This window comes from Myxine glutinosa, chromosome 2, assembly GCF_964187855.1.
Source record: "Myxine glutinosa chromosome 2, kmMyxGlut1.1, whole genome shotgun sequence".
NCBI classification, from domain to species: Eukaryota; Metazoa; Chordata; class Myxini; order Myxiniformes; family Myxinidae; genus Myxine; species Myxine glutinosa.
Window position 1 is genome coordinate 122273334 of NC_136262.1, and position 24168 is coordinate 122297501.

Consider the following 24168-nt stretch of genomic DNA (forward strand, 5'->3'; position numbering starts at 1 on the left):
GTTTTAAAGACCTGGAGGGAGGAGTGGGATTGAAGGGAGTGGGGGAGTTTGTTCCAGAGGCGGGAGAAAAGGGGAATGAAAGAGTGAAGGTGAGCAGAGAGCCTAGACTTTGGCAGTTTAACCATAAGAGGGTTGCAGGCAGATGTTGTGCGACCTGAAGGAATATTGGGGGGACAGAGTACAGAGAGAGCTGGGGGAGCAAGGCCGGAGAGGAGTCGGTAGAAGACAGAAAGACCACCAACCTGCCTGCGGTGAATGAGTTGGTATGTTTGTGGACATGTTATCGGTTGGTATTTGTGGGGAAGTTGGGTTTACTCCGATTTTGGGATGAGAAAGTTGTTCCCTTCTACGAGCCACTCATCCACTGCCTTTTCCTCTTGGATCAGTTCATTAAATGTCCTGGCGTAGATTGTGAAGAGTATCAAGTTGTTTTTGCCAGAAATTTGGAATTCCATCTGGGCCTGGGCTTTGAAGTTTTGCATTTTTTGCAAGTTTTCTAATGTGCAAAGTGGTGATGTTGGCTGATTTCCAAGCAGATGGCAGATGACCTTGAGCAAAAGAGAGGGTGAAAGAGAGGGTGATTTTTTTTTGGAATGAATAGATTTGGTGAGCAAGACGAAAGCATCCTTTTGTAGGAAAAGAAGAAAAGGGTGTTATAATATATGAGAGAAAATAGTTGTTCAGGGGAGAGATTATACATTTCTAACCACGTGATCGCGAACGAAGAATGAACGAACAAATAAGAACAACGAATAAACGAATAAGACCTGGGAAGGAAATATTTTTGGGTTTTTTTTTTGTTTTTGAGTAGAGATATTAAACAAGGAGGTATGGGGTGAACGACTGGGACGAAACAGAGAACGAAAATAATTGCAGCGCATTCGACGAATCGCTGAGAGAAAAACAAAACCACAAGGTCGGAGACGGTACGATAGCCTAAGCCTACGAGTACTAGGCCGCAGAATACTCGATACGCATTAACCGACGATTGTGTATACATGTACGAAAAATTAGCACCGAAAATTTTCCAAAAGATACGCTATAGGTACATACACCGAAAGATAGATACAGTCTCGACAAAAACACAATTGAGAAAGATCACTTATCTTCGAAAGCGTGAGCGCATGGAACAGCTTCGAAAAGACGTGACCTCGCCGTGATCTCGCGAGATCTCCCCCTATATACTTTGAATGTATCTGTACTTATTAGGGGACCATAGGTCACGTTTTGTGGTGGCCATGTTGGAGTTAGTGAAAATCTTTTTAAAAATCTATCTCCTCTTCCATTTTTGACTTATTGAGTTGAAACTTGGCACACATATACTACACCCCAAGGCGAAGAACGCTCTTTTCTCTGAACTGTTTATTTTTGATTAATTAGTCTACGGCGCGCCAATTAAAAAAAGTGCTGACTCTGCATTTCTTTTATTTAATTAATATTGTGATGCCATGAACTTGGTATCGACCTGCAGGCCAAACCGTTGGTCAGATGAGCTTGATACCTTGACCATTTATAGTAGGTCACTTGATTGGATGCATATACTAATTATGACGTCATAGGTCACGTGACATGGCGGCCATATTGTATTTCTTGAAAACCTTTAAAATGCATCCCTGCGTTCATTTTTCGATCGATTGAGTTGAAACTTTGAACAATTGGATCTGGGCTGTCGTTGTCAACGACTCTGGCGCGCACCCGTCCAATCAGGATGGAGCGGTATGGTCCTCGGATCATTACTGCCCGCAGTTTTAATTAGTTTTATTTTTACCTTTCACTCTTTTCGTTCAGTTTCTCTTGGTCATACAATGTTTTGAAGACATGTATGTCATGATATATGCAAACTGTTTATACAGGAAATGTTTGTTGTTCATGTTTGTTGATTATGAGAGATGATTATAAAATCATGATGATTACAATGAATGATATTGTTGCGAATATGGAATTTGGCCTCCATATCCGCTTGTAAATATTCCCCTATTTTCTCCAATACTCCCCAACTTTCCCCAATCCCCCATTCCCTAGTCCCATTGCATGTAAATAACAATCAGTAGAGCCGACCTTCCCCTTATTCCCCCATTAAATGTCGTGCCCAGGTCCACCGCACCACACGTAGACAACTTTCGGACATCTTCCTAGTTATTCTTAATCTATGTCAGTTAAGGCCTCGTTTCCATTAATTATGACTCTTCGTTGCACCAGAATGTGATTATATGGCATCAGTAGTGAGTTTAGGACCTTTCCCATACCTCCTCCCATCTTCTTCCCCAAACAACAACAATAACAACAACTACAACTACGACTACAACAACAGAGGGGCGGGGAGTGTGCGTCCTCACACCGGCTCGGTTACCCGCCATGACCATGCGCTCCACGGCGTTACCCCGAAGGGGCTGGCTGTCAGCTCCTCGTCAGGGGCGGAGCCAGTAACCCCCCCACGCACCCAATGAGAAGCAACGTGCCGATTCCATCTGGGGCGGCGCTAACGAGCCGAGGGCGTGTCACTCCCCGCCGGATATACGCGGCCCCGCGCCGGATGTGACGACAGATGCGCCTCAGCTTGGAGAGAGAAGCCACCGCCACCCCCAGCGCGACGATACCTCCCCGCATCTTTGGACCGGACCGGACCGTACTGTACCCTGCCCCGAGCCCAGGAGGACCTGGAGCCATCGATACCCGCTTTCCTGCCATCAACCCCCGTGTGAGTCAGCCGTTGTCCCGTTTGTCTGTCGTCTGTCCGGGGTTAATATAAGAGTGTGTCTAAGTGCCTGTCTTTCTGTGATTATACCTCTAGCCCCTGTAATCTGACCTTTCCGTACGAATATAATCTCCTCCGGAGGTCTTGAGAATTGAAACATTGGTGTCGTATTGTGTTATTGTAATCCAGCCGGGTGTCTTCTTTTTCTTATTGAGCCAGCATCGCGCGACTAGTCAACGTTCGGGCACAATCGGGTAACTTGTGCAGACGTGGTCATACCATAAAACCGCTCGGTAAATAACATCCAAGCCACGTCTGTAACAATATCATAGGGCTTCAATGCAGAATGATTGCACGAACTTGGAAAAGAGCTTTCAAGCCCTATGGGATCAATTGTGTATTACAAGCAATGGAGTTTCCAAATTGTAGCACGATTGAAGAAAGAAAAAATTGGCAAATTATGAATTGATCGTCGTTTGTTCATACATTTCATGAGTTTTACGAAATTTGGATAGCCAAGAGGGTTTGGGTACTATTAAAAATTAAAAAAAGAGATTTTTTTCCCAAATGAACTGTTTAATATCTGCCATCAATTTTGGCTGTCTCACGAATGAAGGATGAGTTGCCTTTAGTGGTTGCAAAGTCGAATTTGTGGTGACCAGGCAAAATGGAAAAAATTATGTCAGATATGACCCTAGTACAGAACAGTGATTCATCAATTAACATGAGCTATGGATCAGAGGTGACGACCGATGATCTTCGATCTCAGTCAATGGATGGATCTATCCTGACATCATTGGGGAGGGGCTTGTGCAGGGAGTCATCTAGAGTGATTAATTTGATTTATTGATGAATATTGATAGATTAATTGAAATTGATTGATTGATTGATGAGGATGCGGTCTCAAGAAAGAAGCTTTGATATCTTTGTGAGATATTATCAATGTGAAGACAACCTTGGAAAATTGAGCAAGGTGGTGAGTCTAGCTATGGTAAGTCTATATGTGCGGTTACCATTGTGTGATTCCCCCTTCGACAGAACGGGGTACCTGTGGAGTCACCCATTTCATACTGACCCATTTGGCTCATCTGCAATACCGATCTGTGAGATTGGGTTGTGCAAAAGCCACAGGTGAGAGAGATTCTCTGGAAATCACCGTTTGAACAGGTGGAGAGATCCTTCCTGGAAGTACGAGTGAAGCTTTAGAGGAACCTGGAACAAGCTACAACACATCCAACGCTACTTTGATAAAAGGTGGAACAAACCCCAGTAGATTTTATTTACAGTACATATAGTACAGGTGTGGTCAGGTGTATTCCAAAGCGCAGATCCTAGTAATTTACCTGGTACATTGAGTGAATACCGAGTGTTATTCACATACAGGCAGAATGGGGAATGGAGCCTGCAAGGATACACAAGGACAACCAGATATTCCACAAAAAGGTACTTGTACATATTATATGTACGACCGTTATGGTGCAAAAGCTATAAGGGAGGTCGAGAATTGGCATTTCTGGACAAAGGGACATGCTAAGGAGTTTCCAAGAGATGGTACATTTGACCGAAGTCGATTGGAAAGATTAGGACAAAAATTGAAAGCCAGGAAGAGACAGAATCTAACGGTAGACTGGCCTGCATTCCATCTTTGGGATGGTGAATCCAGACAATGGGAACAGCAAGAACGGATAACGGACCTAGAACTTAAAATAAAAAGGATACAGGATACAGTTGAGGAGATAAATGCACAACTGCCCTCGAAAATAGGAATAAAAGTGACAGTTGTCCCATCTGATTCCCATTTGTCTCCCCAAAAAGAACAGTACAGAGAATTTTCTTATTATCCAAGGGGAAATCAGAAATCGACTGACAGAAACCGGTGTTTCAAGTGTGGAGAGATGGGACATTGGAGAAGAAGATGTCCGTATGCCAACAGGAAGACAAGTTCATAGGGCAAACCAAGATCAAGGGTACCAGTGCTTACCGGTACCTCAGACAACGATTAGGCCTTCATTGCTGCAAATCCCAAATGATGATTGGCCTCAACAGATTAGATTACTGGAGAAACATGAATAACTGTCGATGATTCTTGTGTCTGAAAAGTTTTCAGAGCAAGAATGATTCATTTTTTCTTTTTGCTTATTAGCAAATTAATAATTAATTGATCAAATGCCAAAATTGGATCTTTTATTTTGGGCACAACAATTTTTAAATTTACAAAGTTTGGAACAATTGCTTTGCAATTTTTTTGGAAACCAAGTGACAAGAGTCACATGATGATCAGGTGGGAATTTCGGACTATTGTTTCGCATGATTGATCGGTCAGTGGTCAACTGGAAATCCAAATTTGGATAAATTATTGTGGGAATCCAAAAAAAAAAGGGTAATTTCAATGTGACATTATAGGGGTTTTCTAAGAATAAACTTTTTGGTCTATTTGTGTATTAGCATTTATAAAATTGAAGGACAAATTTTATGAAATTGAGAAAACAATTGACACCCATCTTGATCTGTAAATAATGGTTCCAACGCAAACGAACATGCATAATGCATGTGTGTGTGTGTGTTGTTTGTGTGTCAATGTTTGTGTTTGTTGTTGTTGTTTTGTGTATCAATCTTACAAGATTGTTGACACCGACAGTGTGCCTTGTCTGAAAATAGATAGTTCCATGTGGATGGGATGACATATCGAGATAATTCATAAAATAAAATAGAAATATAATTTGATTATGAACATTATCTCTTTTGTCAAGGGAGATGGAATACAAAGATTTGATTTGCTGAGTTATGAGCAGCCATTCATTAATAGTAAAAAATTGGGAGTAATCTTGGGATTCCATTTTGGTAGAATTTATATGAGAATCAAAGCTATTTATGGATATGAGCTTCATAAAAATGTGGGAGTACAAAATTAGCCAAATTTGGGAGAGGTCTTACACTGACTTCCCAGAGTACTCTGCTCACGGATTTTTTATATATATATAAACTTGAATTTTATCAGCATATAAATTGTGCTGTATGTATGGATGTGTATTAGGCATAAATGATATGGGAAAATAGTAAAGAAAATCTTGCTGGTTTGAACTATTGTGAGTTTTAAAATGGAATGCATTGTGAATCTTAAACCAAGGGGCAGACATGAACGCGCTGTTACGTTATTTATACTCAGAACGCGATGTGACGTGTACCTGCCTCACTTGGATATTTTCTTCAACATAAAAAGTAGGGGTTTCAATAAGTGGTGGCTGTACACATGGGATTCATCAAATTAAGTTTTGAAGTTCAAACAAAGTCACTGGCTAACAAAAGGAGAATAGTAAATAAATTATTCGATGCTGGGTAAATTAAGTACGATATTACTAAGACTTATGAGAGCCATTGTTCTTCCTTACAGCAGTGGAAAATTATTGGGGAATTTTTTTTTAGATCCAATATAATGAATCTATAAATGAATGTGATAGGGATAATATCCTCAATTTGTACTAATTATTTGATTGTGGGTAAAGGAATTAATTTATCATAAGTGGATTTGTAACAGCAGCCTGAAAATGTCCTGAGAGTGTGCATCCATGTAATCAGAAATCCCAGATTTGTTTTTACAAACAACATTTTGGTAGAGGTCTTGTGTGGACGAGCACTTGCTTGGTAGATAAAAAGGTACTGCATGTTGGCAGCCACTTTTGCGGCCAGTTAGGCCAAACAAATTGAGGAAATTGTAGTTAAATACGTAATTTACACATGGCTATTTGTAAAAAGGAAATTTGTTGAGATGGGAAACATTTTTCGAAGGTTTATTAAAGTGTTATAATATGACATGTGGCAAGGCAAACTATTGGATGGGAAAATTAGATCTGGTTATAGAATAAATTTATTGACCCCTTGAAGTTAATTCTTCGAATCATTGTTTCACTGGCATTTTGAGTTCACATTGGAAATAGTTTGGTAGAGCTTTGGTTAAAACCTTTGGCTGCGGTATTTTGGAACGAATTGATAAACCATAGGAGATTGATAAGAATAGAAACAAATATGGACCCAAAATAGAAAGTTGGATTCATGCCTCTCATTGCAAGCGAGCACATGGGGCTAAGGTGGACGGTCCCACAGAAAATGAGGCTGCACCTAGCAGCCCAGCAGAACATTCAGTGGCGGATAAATGATAGTCGTGATTTACATTCATTTGAATTACATTTTAACACCCCTTGCATTGATAAACATTGCATTTTCAACATGTAGTATTCCTACTTGGGATAGTGACATTTATTTGCCTACATGGCATACAATTACCTACTGATATTAGTACAGCATGAGTGATAATGTATCACAACTACACTCATGATCAGGGGATTTAGTTCGACCCCGGGAGATAGGGGGATCAGGGTAAGGCAAATAATCAGATTTATGTTACATATTAAGGGATTTTCTTTATTTACCTTTTAGAAAGCTTGTTGGTTTGGTATATAATGTTGAATGTCATTGACATATAATTATGTTATAGGTATGAACATATACAAGGGGTAGCTCACATGTTTTACAGATGGCTACAGGTGGGACAAGAGGGAGCAAGATACCACGATTATATAAAAGGGGGTGCCTTTGCATGGTTGGGAAACACATTTGGAGGAGTAGCAGCTAAGATACTCCAATACTTGTTTGTTGGTTTTAGTAGTTATATTGGCAATTGTTTTAGTGGTGGCTTGCTTGAAAGCCTTAGTGACGGTGTGTTTGAATAAGGTAACCAACAACACTATGATAATGCAGGAAGTAACAAATGAGGAAAGAAATGTGGAACCACAAGAGGAAGACTTTTATGGCGACATAAATACTGAGATTAAAAGATTAAATCAAGTGATGTTGCAAATGAATACAGTAGAGTTAAGATAATGGCATAACGACAATGTTATGAATTGTGTCAATTACAAGATCAGTGAACTCATATCACCACGAGTGACACACTGTTAGTAAAAAAAAAAAAAAAAAAAAAAAAAAAGGAAAAAGAAATTATGATAATAATACATTATGCTTAATTTGTTGGTTTGCAAAATTTGTTGGGAATTAGATATTCCTGTTTGTGATTTTAATCATATACACTCATTATAAATGCATTTATTTTCTTTGAGTAGTGCTAAAATACCTGCATGAGTTAATTTCTGAACTATATTAACCTGAAAGCAATTGTGAATGCTATTCTTAGTTTAGTAGTTAAATACATACCTGATTGAATATTATTTGTGTGACGCATATAAATGAATATAACTTTTTGAATGTTTTAAGGAAAAACAACAAATTGATGAATGTGAAACTGTCAGAAGATATACATGATTATGCTGATTTCATGGTAAGATGTACCCTATCTGATTCAGTGTGTGGAAAGCAGATTCAGATGTGACTGAGCATAAGGATAAGACGAGATCACATTTTGAAGGGAGTGCTAACGGAATTAGGAAGAAGTTCGAGAAAGAAAATTTGTGGCTAAAAATGAAGTTAATCTTGGCATACACCCTCTTTCTCAAAGAATGATGAAGACATTCTCCTGTGTAACTTGGATATGGATGCTTACCTTCACCAAGGAAATTTATGTGACCATTTGCCTGGATCACACTGCAACATATGAAAGAAAGGCGATCACTTACACTTGTTCGAAGGCTTTGAACATTCATCACATCAGAAGTTGCAGGACGACATTTTACCGGCAACCTCTGCGAAATGCGGGGACATATGTTATTACTTCACCAACTTCCGGGGAGCCAGCATGGAGCTGCAAACAAATGGCTGTGCCTTTTCACAACAGCGGTGCACGATTCTGCTGGTTGCTCCTGGTATGGACCATGGATGACCTGAACACCATGGTCCCAACATCATTGTGGATGCATCTGGCATCCCTGCTCCACATCTTGCTGACCAATCAACATCACACCAATACTTGCTGCCCACTCATAATGAGGGAGGAGGCAAGTCGACTACAACTGGGCGAAGGCCTTGTTCAGGAATTATTATGGTTCACAGCAAGAGTGGCAAGAATGCTATATGGAGAGCAGGGTCAGTCTATGACTCCGCACTGTTACCACAACAGCGAAACCCTACACGAAGTAGTGCAGGTGCTATGAAGACATTAGAAGAAAAAGATTCATACCTGAATTCAAACAAAAGTGATCAGCCCTTCCTTTCAAACAAAGAGTCAACATTTGTTTAGAGGCAAACGTTTTGCCAGATGTTGCAGATGCTTTATAAATTTGAAAATGGTGAAGTGAAATTGTTGTGTCTTGGTGATGGTGAAGTGTTGTTTTGCAAAGATATTTGTGATGCAAGTGAAATAGATTGAATTAACAATATGGAAGGAGTCAATGACCAACGAAATGTTTTATGATCAGATTCTTGCAGGACGACGGTGTATGCCTAAGGGAATTGGATTACCAAAGTTGTGGTTTGAGTACTTGTATTGATGTTTACTTGTCGTGATTGATTGTTTACTTGTACTTGTATTGATGTTTAGATTAATGGTTAATATAAACAAAAACAAAAAGATGAGGGAATTGTGGAAGTATAGATCTTTACTTGTAATTGGTTGAGATTGGTGAGTGAACAGGTGGTTCAGAGAATGTCAGGAATTTGGACCTCGGAAACACGAAGATAAGCAAAACCTGGAAAGCTCTTGTTCACCTTGTCACGGCCCCGGGCTAGAGCACATTCCTAGGCTTTCACTATTGTGAAGCAAATGTAGGGTTGGAGGAACTCCCAGCAGGAGGGGATGGTTGTCAACGCCTGGGGGGGCGAGCTGGTGCCGGTGAGGCGAGCATGGATGACCGAGTAACGTTTGCAGAGAAGGGATTAAAATTAGCGCAGGGAGGATTAACACGGCTGTGCCCATAAAAACGTGAACATTTCCTGGACTTGTCAGACTTGCCACCAGAAGCTTTGACCTACGGAACGGAACGGAACCCTGTGAACAGCGCTGCGCAGAGGACCGGCCAACGAAGAAGAACCATCGACTTGAATTACCAATTCGTTTAGTTATTATAGTTCCTTATTATTTTGAAACAAGTGACTTATTAATTATAATAAATCTTTACTTTGTAAAAACTGTCTCAGTCATTGGAGTCTCCCGAGTCTTCTCAACATTCTCCTACACCATCTAGGCCAAATTCCTGCCATTTTTGTCTTCACCTTCAAGCGAGCACTTAGCTGCCCTCACTCTAATCTCTCTTGCCACTTGTTGCCTTGGCCTAGATGTAATCTCTTCTTTTCTAGCTTTATCTAGATATCTTTTAATTGTTGAAAAATTTTCTCCTCTAGAGTATTGTCTGATGGTGGTGAAACAGTTTGCACCTTCTCAGCTTCTTGCTTTGGTGCATAATCATGTCTCTTCGCAAGGTGATGTTTTTACTCGCTTGAGAAGCTGCAGTCATTATTTTTTACAGCGTACTTTCCTGCTGCTCGGGGTGGCCGCACAGATGTCGGGTTTCCCCTATAGGAGGCCTGTGACTCTTTGCTTGAGATATTTTTCTTCTTTATCAACACAAGATGTTCCGTCGTTTCCCCATGTCCTGTCTTCATCAACTCCTCCCGTTCTATTGAAGGCCGCTCCGCCCCGCGACCCACCGTGCGGCTCGCCCAAGAGTCGGAACCATGCACGAGTCACGCATCAAACCATGCACGAGCATCGTAGTCCACTCACTTTTCTCACACCTTCATTGCCAGGGCTGACGTCTGTCGTCAGGTCGATACCCAGAATTTGCCGGCGCCTTGATCAACACATCACCATGGTCCACCTTGCAGCACCACCCCGACCCGCCCATCAAACAGCCATGCACATTACTCGTTATACCCCGTCTCCACTTCCCATTGGGGAGCTTAACCGTGGCCACTCCACTCCCATCCCCTTCAAACCTTGGCTTCTAACATCCAGTTTCATCAGGTTCATCGGAGCTGTGTGTGTGTGTGTGTGTGTGTGTGTGTGTGTGTGTGTGTGTGTGTGTGTGTGTGTGTGTGTGTGTGTGTGTGTGTGTCTACACATACATACCAACACAGCTCTTTTGACAAAGCTCATGCAACAAACACCTTGTAACAAATTTAAACTTTATGAAATATGCACATGTTCATGTCCCTTAAAGACACAATAAAAGCATGGCTTAGAAAGTAAGGCATTACTCCTCCTGAACGTCCGTCCACCTCTTCCCAATAAGGCCCTGCAGTGAACTGCTCTATGATAATACGGCATTGCCACAATGAGATGTGTTTATACGACTTCCTGTTTGTGTTTATATCACTGTTTGTTGAACCTTTGCCCTCTTGTTCTGCTCTTCAACTAGCATCAACATCAGGAAAATCCAAACCGAACGACAACGGTGAAAGGTAAAAGTTCATTTGCATGGAGCATCCTCTTCCTCGTCTGAGGAGCAGCACCAACACACACACACACACACACACACACACACACACACACACACACACACACACACACACACACACACACACACACACACACACACACACACACACACACACACACACACACACACACACACATACACACACACACACACTTTAGTTCCTTGCTTGTAAACCTAAATGTAACAAGTACAATCTTTACAAAACAATTGCTCTTGTGATTTCACATCAGACTTGCATCCAATTACGAATTCATCCCTCTGGTTGCATCATTACTGAGACTTAGTTGTGTGGCTAATGCAGTGCCCCTGCAAATTTGAGCGGGAATCAGAATTAGAGTTCGGGCGTGTGTCACCAATTTGGCCAGGGTGCCACCACGGCCTACTCTTCGAAAAGATAGCGAGGGACAAGTCGATGTCCCCTCTGAAGGACAGGGTACTCAACGATGCAATGTCCTGCTCGGAAAGCACCGGGACGAGTTTTATAGTTGGGCACTCTTCAAAGGTGAGTGCACGTACCTCTGAGCTAATCCTGTACGCCCTCCACAAAATGAGGAAAATGGAACTTTGCAAATTCTTCATTTATTTTAACCAAATTGTGCAAAATGTATTTATTGAAAATGATTTAATCGTTTTTTAAATTTTTCTCTGATAAATATTTTGTGTTTTATCGAAAAGCTTTTGTGCCACAGGCATCAATAACATGCCAATGGCAATCATTTATGATTTATGGAAACCCGTCTGTCTGTGCATTCCTCTGCACATGATGATGTTTGGCTTTACGGACATGGTGGGTGCATACGGATGTTCAGCACGGCGAGGAAAGAGCGAGCAAACAATCAGCACGACCCCGTGACAAGATGTAGAGTCTAATGTGGAGCAAGGAGTCGAATGTGGAGCAAGGAGTCGAATGTGGAGCAAGGAGTCTAATGTGGAGCAAGAAGTCTAATGTGGAGCAAGGAGTCTAATGTGGAGCAAGGAGTCTAATGTGGAGCAAGGAGTCTAACGTGGAGCAATGAGTCTAATGTGGAGCAAGGAGTCTAATGTGGAGCAAGGAGTCTAATGTGGAGCAAGGAGTCGAATGTGGAGCAATGAGTAATGTGGAGCAAGGAGTCTAATGTGGAGCAAGGAGTCTAATGTTGAGCAAGGAGTCTAATGTTGAGCAAGGAGTCTAATGTGGAGCAAGGAGTCTAATGTGGAGCAAGGAGTCTAATGTGGAGCAAGGAGTCTACTGTGGAGCAAGAAGTCTACTGTGGAGCAAGGAGTCGAATGTGGAGCAAAGAGTCGAAGGTGGAGCAAAGAGTCGAAGGTGGAGTAAAGAGTCGAAGGTGGAGCAAAGAGTCGAATGTGGAGCAAGGAGTCGAAGGTGGAGCAAAGAGTCGAATGTGGAGCACAGAGCCGAATGCGGAGCACAGAGTCGAATGCGGAGCACAGAGTCGAATGTGGAGCACAGAGTCGAATGTTGAGCACGGAGTCGAATGTGGAGCAAGGAGTGGAATGTTGAGCAAGGAGTCGAGTGTTGAGCAAGGATTCGAATGTGGAGCAAGGAGTCAAATGTGGAGCAAGAAGTCTAATGTGGAGCAAGAAGTCTAATGTGGAGCAAGAAGGCTAACGTGGAGCCAGAAGTCTTATGTGGAGCAAGAAGTCTTATGTGGAGCAAGAAGTCTAATGTGGAGCGAGGAGTCTAATGTGGATAAAGAAGTCTAATGTGGAGCAAGAAGTCTAATGTGGAGCAAGAAGTCTAATGTGGAGCAAGAAGTCTAATGTGGAGCAAGAAGTCTAACGTGGAGCAACGAGTCTAATGTGGAGCAAGAAGTCTAATGCGGAGCAATAAGTCTAATGTGGAGCAAGGAGTCTAATGTGGAGCAAGGAGTCTAAGGTGGAGCAATGAGTCTAATGTGGAGCAAGAGAGCGAGCCAGTCTAATGAGCCAGATGCCGAGGCACAATAACAGCAAAAGGTCATCCGCAAAACCGATGAAGCCGAGAGCGGCTTCCGGCAGCCCATCCCAGGGCCAAATGAGGTAGAATGCAGAAACAAAGAGAGTGACAAAGAGACGAAGAGACAGGAGAGGGGCAAGAGAGGAACCGTTGCTAAAAACAGCACGGCAGAGGAGTCTGAAGAGAGTCGGGAGCTCTCGGATCTGGGTCATTATCTGCAGGACACAAAGAGAGAAGAGTCAATGAAAAAAGGGAGAAAGGGAGAGCAGGGAAGGAGGAGTAGGGGAGAGTGGGGAAGGTGGAGAGGGGTGAAGAAGGAGTGGGGGAGAGTGGGGAAGGAGAATTGGGGAGAGGGGGGAAGGAGGAGTGGGGAATGAAGTGTGGGGAAGGAGGATTGGGGAGAGGGGGAAAGAAAGAGTGGGAAAAAGGAGTGGGGGGAGAGTGGGATGGGGGGAAAGGAGGAGGGGGGGAAAGGGGGAAAGAAGGAGGGGGGAAGGAGGAGTGGGGGAGGAAGGGGAAGGAGGAGTGGGGGAGGGAATCAATAAGAAGCACTGGTTTGTGATGAAACAAAGTTCAACACAACATTTGACCATTACATTTTCATCCCTCACCGTGCGCGGTTGTTCACACATTAGGTGGTTGTACTCTCTGATGGTATCTGTGAGATCTGTGTTGCTCTCTTGTTCATACAAAGGTATAAGTAGAGACACCTACAGAAGAAAGTTCATTCATCTGAGTGTTATCTTTTTGCGACAAAGAAAAACAACAATAAAGAGCGACTTGGTAATCAATGTAAAATCCTCATATTATGGAAGAGAACTACAGGGTTCTTAAATCAACATTGTCTTTGCACCAAAACCCCAAACTGTTGAGTTTAACCCATTTGTCCTTAATCAATGAATTATTTTTAAATATCATATTTGTCTTGACATCGTACTCCTAATGGAAATGTTATAAAATCCAAACATCCAAAAAAAAATTGAGAAAAGGGGAAAATAAAATAATTAAGAGAGGAGGTGAGTTGTCAGATGAGGATACGATAAAGATAAAATAGTGTTAGAATATCTCACCGAGTCCAGAGGAACGACAGGGGCCTGCACAAGCAAACACCCCCTCCAAAGTTTTCAAATTTTGATTCCACCTGAGCTTATTTCATGATGCTTTCAAATGAAGCTTTATATATACAAGTACAGCCGCTCACTACGGGGGTGGCATGAAGGGTCATTCCTCTCTGGGATATATAGATTACAGTAGATCTAGGATCGGGCTTCTAGAACATTGGAAGAGGGGGGTGTTCATTTACCAAGTTTCTTGTAGAGTGCTCGCCAAGTAGCTTAAGCATTTGACCATTCAAAACCATTGATGAGGAACGGCTGGCTTGGCATGAACTAGCTAGCTGCGTAGTAACTGAACCTGCCCCGGGTTTCCAACCTTTCAGTTTAGTGTTAAACAGCAGTAGCGGCTGTTTAAAAAGGTAATCAAACGTGTTTGTGGTTTATAATATTTTTACTTGTGGTAGGGGTTGTTGCTCCCACCAAAACGGCACAATAAGATGTTTATAAACGTTAAGGAAGAAAATGTTTATAAACGTTAAGGGACGTTTGTTCAAGGAAGAAAATCCCCTTGGGGAGACGGGATATTATGAGTATTGATATTGTTTTTTAATACGAGACATTAATATTATGCTATTTATCATTGGTGTTGTTATTAAAAGCGTCCTTGGAAAAACGCCAACCTCAACACCCAACCCCATTGTCAGGGAAAACCCCCTTGGCAGAGAAAATCCCCTTGGGGAGGGGGTGGGGGGTAGGGAATTAATTTGCTACAACCTTCATTGTGTGACCCTTGGTCCTCATGGTTGAGATTGTTTGAAATTTGTTTTGGTTAGGATTGAGAAGGTTGAGAAGGTTGAGAGTTGAGAAGTTGGTTGAGATTGGATACGTAACGACTGAATGTATCGCGGTCAAAAATCGTCAGACAGACAGATACCAAATTGCGTCTTTTCATACGATTTATACTAGCTGAATGCACCCGGCGTTGCCCGGGTTCTTTTTGAATTGAATTGAATCTTCTGTATATAGGTCTTACTACTATAATTCAGCTTTTACTCGCGGCCGTAGAAGATTGACTACTATAATTCAGCAAAGCTTTTAATTGGGAAATGGGCCCAGCCCGGCCGAGGCGGCCTTGACCGGCCTCGCCACCTAGCCTATAACCTTCGCAGGGCCTGTCCCGACATTTTTGGTTCTTTTTGAATGAATTTACTACTATAATGCAGCTTTTACTCGCGGCCATAGAAGATCGACGACGATAATTCAGCTCGGCTTTTAATTGCGAAATGGGCCCAGCCCGGCCGAAGCGGCCTCGACTGGCCTCGCCACCTAGCCTATAACCTTCCGGGGCCTGTGCCAACATTTTAAATTCTTTTTGAATGAATTTACTACTATAATTCAGCTTTTACACCACGGCCATAGAAGATTGACGACGATAATTCAGCTCGGCTTTTAATTGCGAAATGGGCCCAGCCCGGCCGAGGCGCCCTGGACCGGCCTCGCCACCTCGCCTATAACCTTCCCGGGGCCCGCCCCGACATTTTTGGTATTGGAGGTTTCCTCCTATCTTTCACCGTTCAGGAGATTAGCACATGCAGACAAACAAACAAAAAATTTCTTTTATATATATATAGAAGATAGATAGATAGAAGATATATATATCTCTCTTCTCTTCTCTCTATATTACAAAAGAAAGTTTTTGTTTGTTTGTGTGCGCAAGCTAATCTCCTGAACGGTGAAAGATAGGAGGAAACCTCCAATACAAAAAATGTCGGGACGGGCCCCGGGAAGGTTTTAGGCGAGGTGGCGAGGCCGGTCGAGGCCCACCTCGGCCGAGCTGGGCCCATTTCACAATTAAAAGCTGAGCTGAATTATAGTAGTCAATCGTCTACGGCCGCGAGTAAAAGCTGAATTATAGTAGTAAATTCATTCAAAAAGAACCAAAAATGTTGGGACGGGCCCCAGGAAGGTTACAGGCTCGGTGGCGAGGCTGGTTGAGGCCGCGTCGGCCGAGCTGGGCCCATTTCGCAATTAAAAGCTGAGCTGAATTATAGTAGTCATTCTTCTTCAGCCACTGGTAAAAGCTGAATTATAGTAGTAAATTCATTCAAAAAGAACTAAAAATGTCGGGACGGGCCCGGGAAGGTTATGGGTTAGGTGGCGAGGCCGGTCGAGGCCGCATCGGCCAGGCTGGGCCCATTTCGCAATTAAAGGCTGAGCTGAATTATAGTGGTCAATCTTCTACGGCCACGGGTAAAAGCTGAATTATCTATCTATAATTCCAGTAATCTCTGTGTGTATGTGTGTGTGTATGTGTGTGTGTATGTGTGTGTGTATGTGTGTGTGTATGTGTGTGTGTATGTGTGTGTGTCTGTGTGTTTGTCTGTGACCGCTGTTTCTCGACAACCACGGGTCCGATATACTTGAAACTTGCCAGGTATATTGCTGGGGACCCGAGGATGTGCCTTTTCAAGGTTTGAAATTAATCGGACAAGTGGTTCCCAAGGTATGGTCACGTACTCGCAAGCCGTTCGCTTTGGCTTTGCGAATGGACCAAACCATTTCATGTAAATAGAGGGGGGTGGGGGGGGGGGGGGTTCTACCGTACTCGCAAGCCGTTCGCTTTGGCTTTGCGAATGGACCAAACCATTTCATGTAAATAGAGGGGGGGGGGGGGGGTTCTGTGGTCGTTACTGCCACGTGGTTTCAAAGTTTTTTTTTGTTGTTGTTGTTTGCACGCATGTTTTTTTGCACCCACGTACGGGCACGCCCTAGTAGTAGTAAATTCATTCAAAAATAACCCGGGCAACGCCGGGTGCTTTCAGCTAGTTAGATTATAATTTAAGTTCTCCAGCCTAATGAGCGCACGCTGTGACGTCGCATTCAGATTTCTGACGCATTCAGGCGACTCCATATAATGAGTGGATACCAGAGATAATGTACCGTGTGGCAGGCGGTGCTTATCGCTCCCATTAAGGTACAGCATAGCTGGATGGGATACCTTAATGGTGGTTCACCACTCATGGTATGAAGTCGCATAATGACTATTATATAACCGAAGGTTTTCAGTCATAAGTGGATGCAGGTCTCACTGTGTTGCCCTGATGAAGCCCCAACGAGGGCGAAACCAGGTCGGTAACTAAGTTTTTGTATGTGCACTTATGACAGTATCTGAACTAAGATCTAAATTACGCACTGTCGGATGGCTCTTCCGGACCTTGGCAGGCAAAGCCCACGTACATGACGGTAACGTCACAGCGTGTGCTCATTAGGCTGGAGAACTACTTAAATTACAATTTTATACATGTATGTATATATATATATATATATATATATATATATATATATATATATATATTATATATATATATATATATATATATATATATATATATATATATATATTGTTACGGTACGCGGTTAAAGATGTTATATTTGCCGAGCGGAGGCTCCGCTACCTAACAGTGCTTCCCTGACTAAAACCCGATTTACCCCAAACTTTGGCCGGATCGCGCCACCGCTATTCAATCGGGAAAACTCTAAAGCGACCGAATGCAAAGAGGAAGAAGACGTACAGAAGAGGAACTGGGTTTATTATTATGTACACACATAAACAAACAGAAAGCAGTCACGTTTATTTACAGGGACATGAGACGCAGGTGACACAGTGAAATCTTTAGCTTATACAGACTTATTGTTACTACCCAGGACAGCACGAACAAAACAAACTCACGTACGCAAATGGATGGAAATTGCAGGCAGGAATGACAGGAGGTGGGTGGCTGGAGGAAGGCACGGAGCTGGCTGGAGTTTGATCCCGCACGGGATGTCGGGCTGGACCTCGACGGCCGCCGATGCCACCGATCCTGTCGTGTGCGCGGGGTAGCGGGTCGGAGCTGCTTGGTGGAGCCAAGCCAACGCTGCTGGTGGGGGGTCTGGCGTGACGGGTTCTCTCTCCCTCTCTCACTAACTCCAGGACTCTTTCTCTGGTGCTTAGTCCAACTCTTCCTCACCACCGACAACTCAACGCAACCCCTCCACTCTACGCAAACACTGACCACCACTGACGACCAACCCAGCTCTGACCAAAAAAACCACACACTCCGCTCTTGTCGTAGCTCATTCCGTCCAAGCTCATCTGCCTTGGACCTTTTTTGCGACTCTCTTAAAAGCTCCTCTCCTTTCTCAGCCCATCTCATGTCTCTCCCTCCTTGTCTCAACTGCTTGGACTCCCTCTCGTCTGCACTTGGGAACGCCCCGCCGGCGGGTTATATAGGCCCCGCCCCTCAACCTTTTCGAACGTCCCCCAAACGTTCTCTCTCCGCCCTCTCAAGCCAAACCCCTTGTTCATGGTTGGTCAAGTGGGGCTGGCTCACTCCTCCCCTCCCTGACGAGGTGGGGACCCGCCTTTCTTCACCAACCCTGCCTCGTGGTCAATGGCGGCAATTGGAGGGGATGTAATTGGCAATGGCGATCGAGGCCTGGCAATGACGAAAGGGGAAATGGAGGTTTTGGGAATGGGAATGAAGGGAATCTATCTCTTTCACTGGTGCAATGGAGTATTTCAATTAATGGGAGACACAGCCTTACCCTAAAACACATAATAAGATATAACTATCGAACAGGGGTATTCTATGATTGGCTGACGTGTATGCTTTTGGACTAATTATGGGACGCCCTTTGACCTTTACACAACTCCAGAGGCAGGAGGCGCAGAATAAACAATAATAATAATAAAGCACACAATAAAAAAAATACAGTCCTCATATCCGCAACACTGCACCCTCCTCCTCTTAGGCATGTCCCGGGCCTACAACTTTTATTTAGTGTGACACGTAGGTGTAGTTCCCTCTACTTTTAACCTGACCCTGAGTGCGACAGTTTAAAAACATAAATAAATGTGTCCCGCTGCTCCATTGCACCCTGCCTAACAGACTTACGCCCACAGTTAACCGAATTGCGGAATGGTCTTCAAACTACACACCGACGGTGGGGAGCATTATTTACAATTGACACTACTTTTATTTACAAGACTAACCCAGGACCTGTAATTGTTCTTTCTGGGGGGAGACAGTCTGCTCTGCATCAATGCACCATGAAAGCACCCAAAACGCACCAACACACCCTCAAGCACCAATCGGTGCACAGTCATCATTGTTCACTGAATGAAAATAAAAACAACAACCCCTAACCCTGCAGGTGATCTCTTGCTCTTCGGCTCCCTCTGCTGGCTATTATTATTTCTTCCAGTTGTTGTCACCTTCTTTGCTGGCGGCCTATTTGTAATAAAGTAAAATGCACCCAACGTGTCCCTTTTTATTTTATTTTATTTATGGCCCACAGGGCCGACTACGTGTGGTTCACCTGTGGGGCATCGGTGCCCTGTGGCCAAGGTCCGCCAGCAAGATTTCGGGCCCTCATGGCCGGTTCCAGCAGAGGGGCCATGCCCCAACCCATGGGGTCCATAAGTGGTGCTCGGCCACAGACATGTGGTCCATAATGTGGTGCATCGATGCAGACAGCTGGTTCTGAGAGTTCCGGGCGCACAATGGCCGACTCACGCACGCTCCCCTCGGCGCCCAATGGCGCACAGGTCATGTGGGAGACAAAAGGGGGAAGACAAATGAGCGAGGGGTAAGGTCACAAGGGTACACGTCAATAAGGCGAAAGGCGTACGGAGAGCGAAATGAGAAAGCTCGTCCCTACCGTACGTCACCCCCCCTGTCACCTACACTACCCTTGCCCTTACCCCATTTTTACAAAATCTACACATTTACAAATTCGTCACTACTGTCACGTCTTCCCTTATTTCCCTTACACCAAATTCGTCTCCACAATCCCTCTACTTCAAAATTTGCCATCACCCAATTCATCATCAATCCTCATAAGGAGGAAGAGATGGAACATCAAGCACAATGTCACACCCACGTCATGATGCGTCTCACAATCCAAACATTTGCATCATAAAAAATAATCAAAACATGGCATGGTGTGGAGTACCTGTCACCTCAGGTGAGTGGATGCAGATGGTGCGAGGAGACTCCAATCCTAACTATCCTCTAAATGACATTAACACACTTTACACTACCCGGGGTCTTTCCCTGCCAATCCATTGGCCACTTACACTATGGGTTCTAATAACCAATTCCCATTGACCAAACTGTGGTGCTTCTCAATTTGGGGTCTCACTCCCCCGATTCATCTCCCGGTGCCCTTGCACAATTTCTGGGCTGTGACGTGTAGCTCTCCCAGCAGGTCTACCCACCTGTACACCTCCACCACTGCAGTTGCCACCCGAGCTTACCTAGCTCCTCACCCTAACCTATCTAACTGGGGAAGGCCCCTCCTGGCTCTGTCACCCCACTCGGTGCCCTCTGGCACTGGGCTACCCGGGTCCGTCCTCCGGATCCTCGGGCCCCATCCACAACAACTCTACCGGCTCCCAGAGCCCACCTGCGGCCTCACCTGGCCGACATCCTCACAGTGGTGGAGTGCCCAAACCAACTACACACACTAACAGGCTACACGCCCAGCCATTTCCACAACACTAATGCACCCATCCAAATACCATTCTTTCACCTCGCACCACAGATGCCAATATCCAACCACAATTTACCTATACCCTCTACCTAACACTTACACTACCCGCCCCGGGTATTCGTGATGGGGGTCCACTCTTCCCCCATTCACACCTCTGCACCATCCACTCCACTCCACAGTTTCCATCCTACTCACTCCACGACCATCCATTCCAAAACTCCATATACTCCACACTCCATGTATTTCACACAACCATTCTCCATACACCTGTCGGTGCACACCTGTGCACTCACACCTGGTGCCACCTGCACCCTCCTCCTCTTCCTGGACCATTTGGTCAGCACGACTCATCACTATCACTCCCTTATACACTGCTCCATCCACCTGTTCAGTTGCACACCTGTGCAATCACACCTGTTCAGTCACACCTGTTCCTCACACACTGCTCAATACACTTGAATACACCTCCAACACTCACACGGCATCATCTGAACTACCTGTTGCCCTGCTAACTTAGTGCTCCCCGTCTTCCCTTTAAACTAAGCACATACCACGTCATTATCATCCACACTAATCTACCTGCGTCCCCACTACAGGTATCAGTCACTACGTAATCCTTAACGTTACCTAATGTCATCTTCTAGGGCCCTACACACAATATCTTAACCCACCCGGGCTAGTTTTCACTGCCATCAACCCCATAAACTAGTGCTCCTTTGCCCCCCGGTGTGAGGGATGCCAGTTGCCATCCCACCACATCGGGGCATTTCTTACTGTAAATTTTGCTCGTCCAAATCCAACAAATCAAAAATTTGCCAATCATCTGCCAATCACCGTACCAATCATCAAATTTTGCCTTTTTCTAATTTTGGGTCCAAAACACTAACCTCATCACCCGTCTACTTATTAGATCCTCTCGGTGTGCCAATTCACGTCTACAGCCCGGCTTTGTAAAGCCGAGCAATGAATGCGGGTTGTTTGGTGCCGGCGGCTGGATACGTCCGGCACTCGGTGCAGGGAAGGAGGTTTACCCGGGCCGAGATCCCACGCACCACCTCGGTACGGAGCCATCCAATGGCCCGATCTCGACCTGCCGGAAAGCCTCAACAAAAAGTGGTCGCCATGACGACCCTTCCTATCGGGCTGCCCGTTCCGCCTAGCGGAGCACGGACGCGGCCGTCCCAAGCGCGGCCCAGCGTGGATCACGTACGGCGGTCCTTTCGAACCCGCCGTGGTTCGGATCCCCGCTGGTTCTCGCGGCACGCGAAGCTGCCCGACGCGCACCGAGGGCCCGATTCGGCTAAATGTCGTTCTAACCGCTAACCCGGTTACCGTCGATGCCTCACCTGCATGCTTACACGCATACGCTACCCCTTTCTTGCTCATACCTCCAGCTGTTCCCATGCTCCTCGTACCTTTTCTTACACACCTCGGTACACTCATTCCGCTCACAGACTTGGTCACACACCTGACCACCGAACACCTTTGCACACACTCGTCGCTCGCACACCTCACCAACACACCTCTTCGCGCCCCCTCCTCGGTCACCTCCTCTGTGACAATCACAGGTGTGCTCTCACTCGCACACCCAACCACGTGCCTCACGACCAACTCAAGTGTGCATTCCCACACACGCTCTACCATTCCAGGTGTGCATCCTTCCATTCCAGGTGTACATCCTCGCTCACCTGTCACAACCAACTCACGCTCCGTGTCACTCTCACTACTTTCACCACCACTCTTGACAGCGCACTCACCCTGACTCTCGACAGCGCACTCTTTCCTCATGCACCTGTCCGTTACACACCTTTCTCGCGCACACTCTCCCGTTACATCCTCTGTAACACTCACCACAGGTGTACACTCTCTCGTTACATCCTCTGTAACACTCACCACACCACGCTTCCATGTGCCCCCTCGCACACGTGCTACGACCGACTCACTCTCGACAGCACACTCACTCCTTGGCGCGCACTTTTTCCTCACACACCTCAGTCGGACATTCTCGCACACCAAACCTGTCGCACACTTCATCAACGGCCTCTCACGAACACCTGGGTCCAAAGCAACCCCCAAGCCGACTGAAGCTTTCCTCACATCATGTACATTTCCACGTATATCGCCACTCACCTTGGCACCTCGTCTCCGCACCTCCTTCACCACCTGCAAACTCTTTATTTGGTTAGTGGGCACACCATTATGAGTTGAGCACCGACCTTGTACATATTCCATCACCTCCTCCTGGATTTCTCTTTTAATTTCTGTCCGTCTCTTCTTAATTTCACTCACCCCCTCTAACACCTCCTTTAATTTTTGCTTCACCTCTTTTATTTCCCGGTGCGTCTCCTCAAGTTCGTCCTCTAAGGCTACCGTGACCGTCTCTATGTGCATCCTCACCTGCCGGTCCTTTGTCTCCATTACCTCTGTCACCTCTTCCAACCTCGTTGTCAGTCCCTCACGTACCATCTGACATTGCCTCTGTGTCGCTATTAAGTCATTTTTAATGTCGTTTTGTGTCGCTTTTAACCCTCCTAGTACCGCAGTGTTCCTTTGAACCTGCTCCACTAACTCCGTCTGTCCCTCCGTCAGCTGTTCCACCTCCTCCGTCAGGTCCTCTATGCCCCCCTGTAACCTAGCCGTATTATTCCTCACCTCTTTCTCTACACGCTTTTCGCCTCGCTTTACCTCCTCGCGTACCCCCGAGACCTCCTCACTCACACCTCGTCGTATCTCCTCTTTCATCTCCTCCATCTGGTTCCCCATCTGTTCGATTTCCCAGGCGGATTGCTCCCCTATTTCCCGCAATTTGTCTTCCATCCTATTTTCTAACCCCATTAACCCATTTTCCACCCCCTCTAACTGATTCTCCTGGGCAGCCATTCTATTTTCCACCCCCGTTAACCCATTCTTTACCTCTTTTATCCCGTTGTCTAACCCCTCAAATTTAGCTTCTAGCCGTTCCCCCATTTCTCCCATTTTGCCCCCCATTTCGCCCATTTTGCCCCCCATTTCGCCCATTTTGCCCCCCATTTCGCCCCTCATTGCCCCCATTTGCTCACTCTGAGCCTTCATTTGCTCACTCTGAGCATCCATCCGGTTCCCCATTTGTCCCATTTGGCCTTCCAATCGCTCACTATTCTTGTCCATAAGGGCCTTCATTTGTATCATAAAAAGATTCAAATCCACCGGTGGCGCTGCTACGGTCGCGGGCGCGGTCGCCGTGGCCATGTGCGAGGCGCCATTTTGCGCGCCCGTAACCTCGTGCGCGAGAGCGCCATTTTGTGCGTCTGATACCCCCTCAACCACCTCCTCCATATACATTACCCCGAGGTCCTGGGTTACTCCTAACCCCTCCTCTAGCTCACCCACCTGCATCCGATCGCCTTGACCAGCCATGGCGCGATTTCAAAATTCGGGTTTTGCTTTACAACACAAAACAAATTTCCAGCTGCTTGTAATTTTGAGCGCGTTAAGCGCGCTTCGGGCCTCGTATCTCACTCCCTGACACCAATTGTTACGGTACGCGGTTAAAGATGTTATATTTGCCGAGCGGAGGCTCCG

At 45.1% G+C, this 24168-nt stretch overlaps 1 protein-coding gene across 1 annotated transcript in view; it reads right to left on the minus strand.

Annotated features, from left to right (window-relative positions):
- Window positions 1–10746: 10746 nt before the first annotated feature.
- LOC137421309 (E3 ubiquitin-protein ligase RNF170) overlaps window positions 10747–24168 on the minus strand; it is a 69682-nt gene continuing 56260 nt past the window's right edge. The window contains exons 5-6 of the mRNA XM_068107219.2: window positions 13627–13725; window positions 10747–13230 (exon numbers count right to left, since the gene is read on the minus strand). Of these exons, the coding sequence (XP_067963320.2) occupies window positions 12970–13230; window positions 13627–13725 (360 nt within the window). The 3' untranslated portion in view covers window positions 10747–12969. The remainder of the gene's footprint in view (window positions 13231–13626; window positions 13726–24168) is intronic.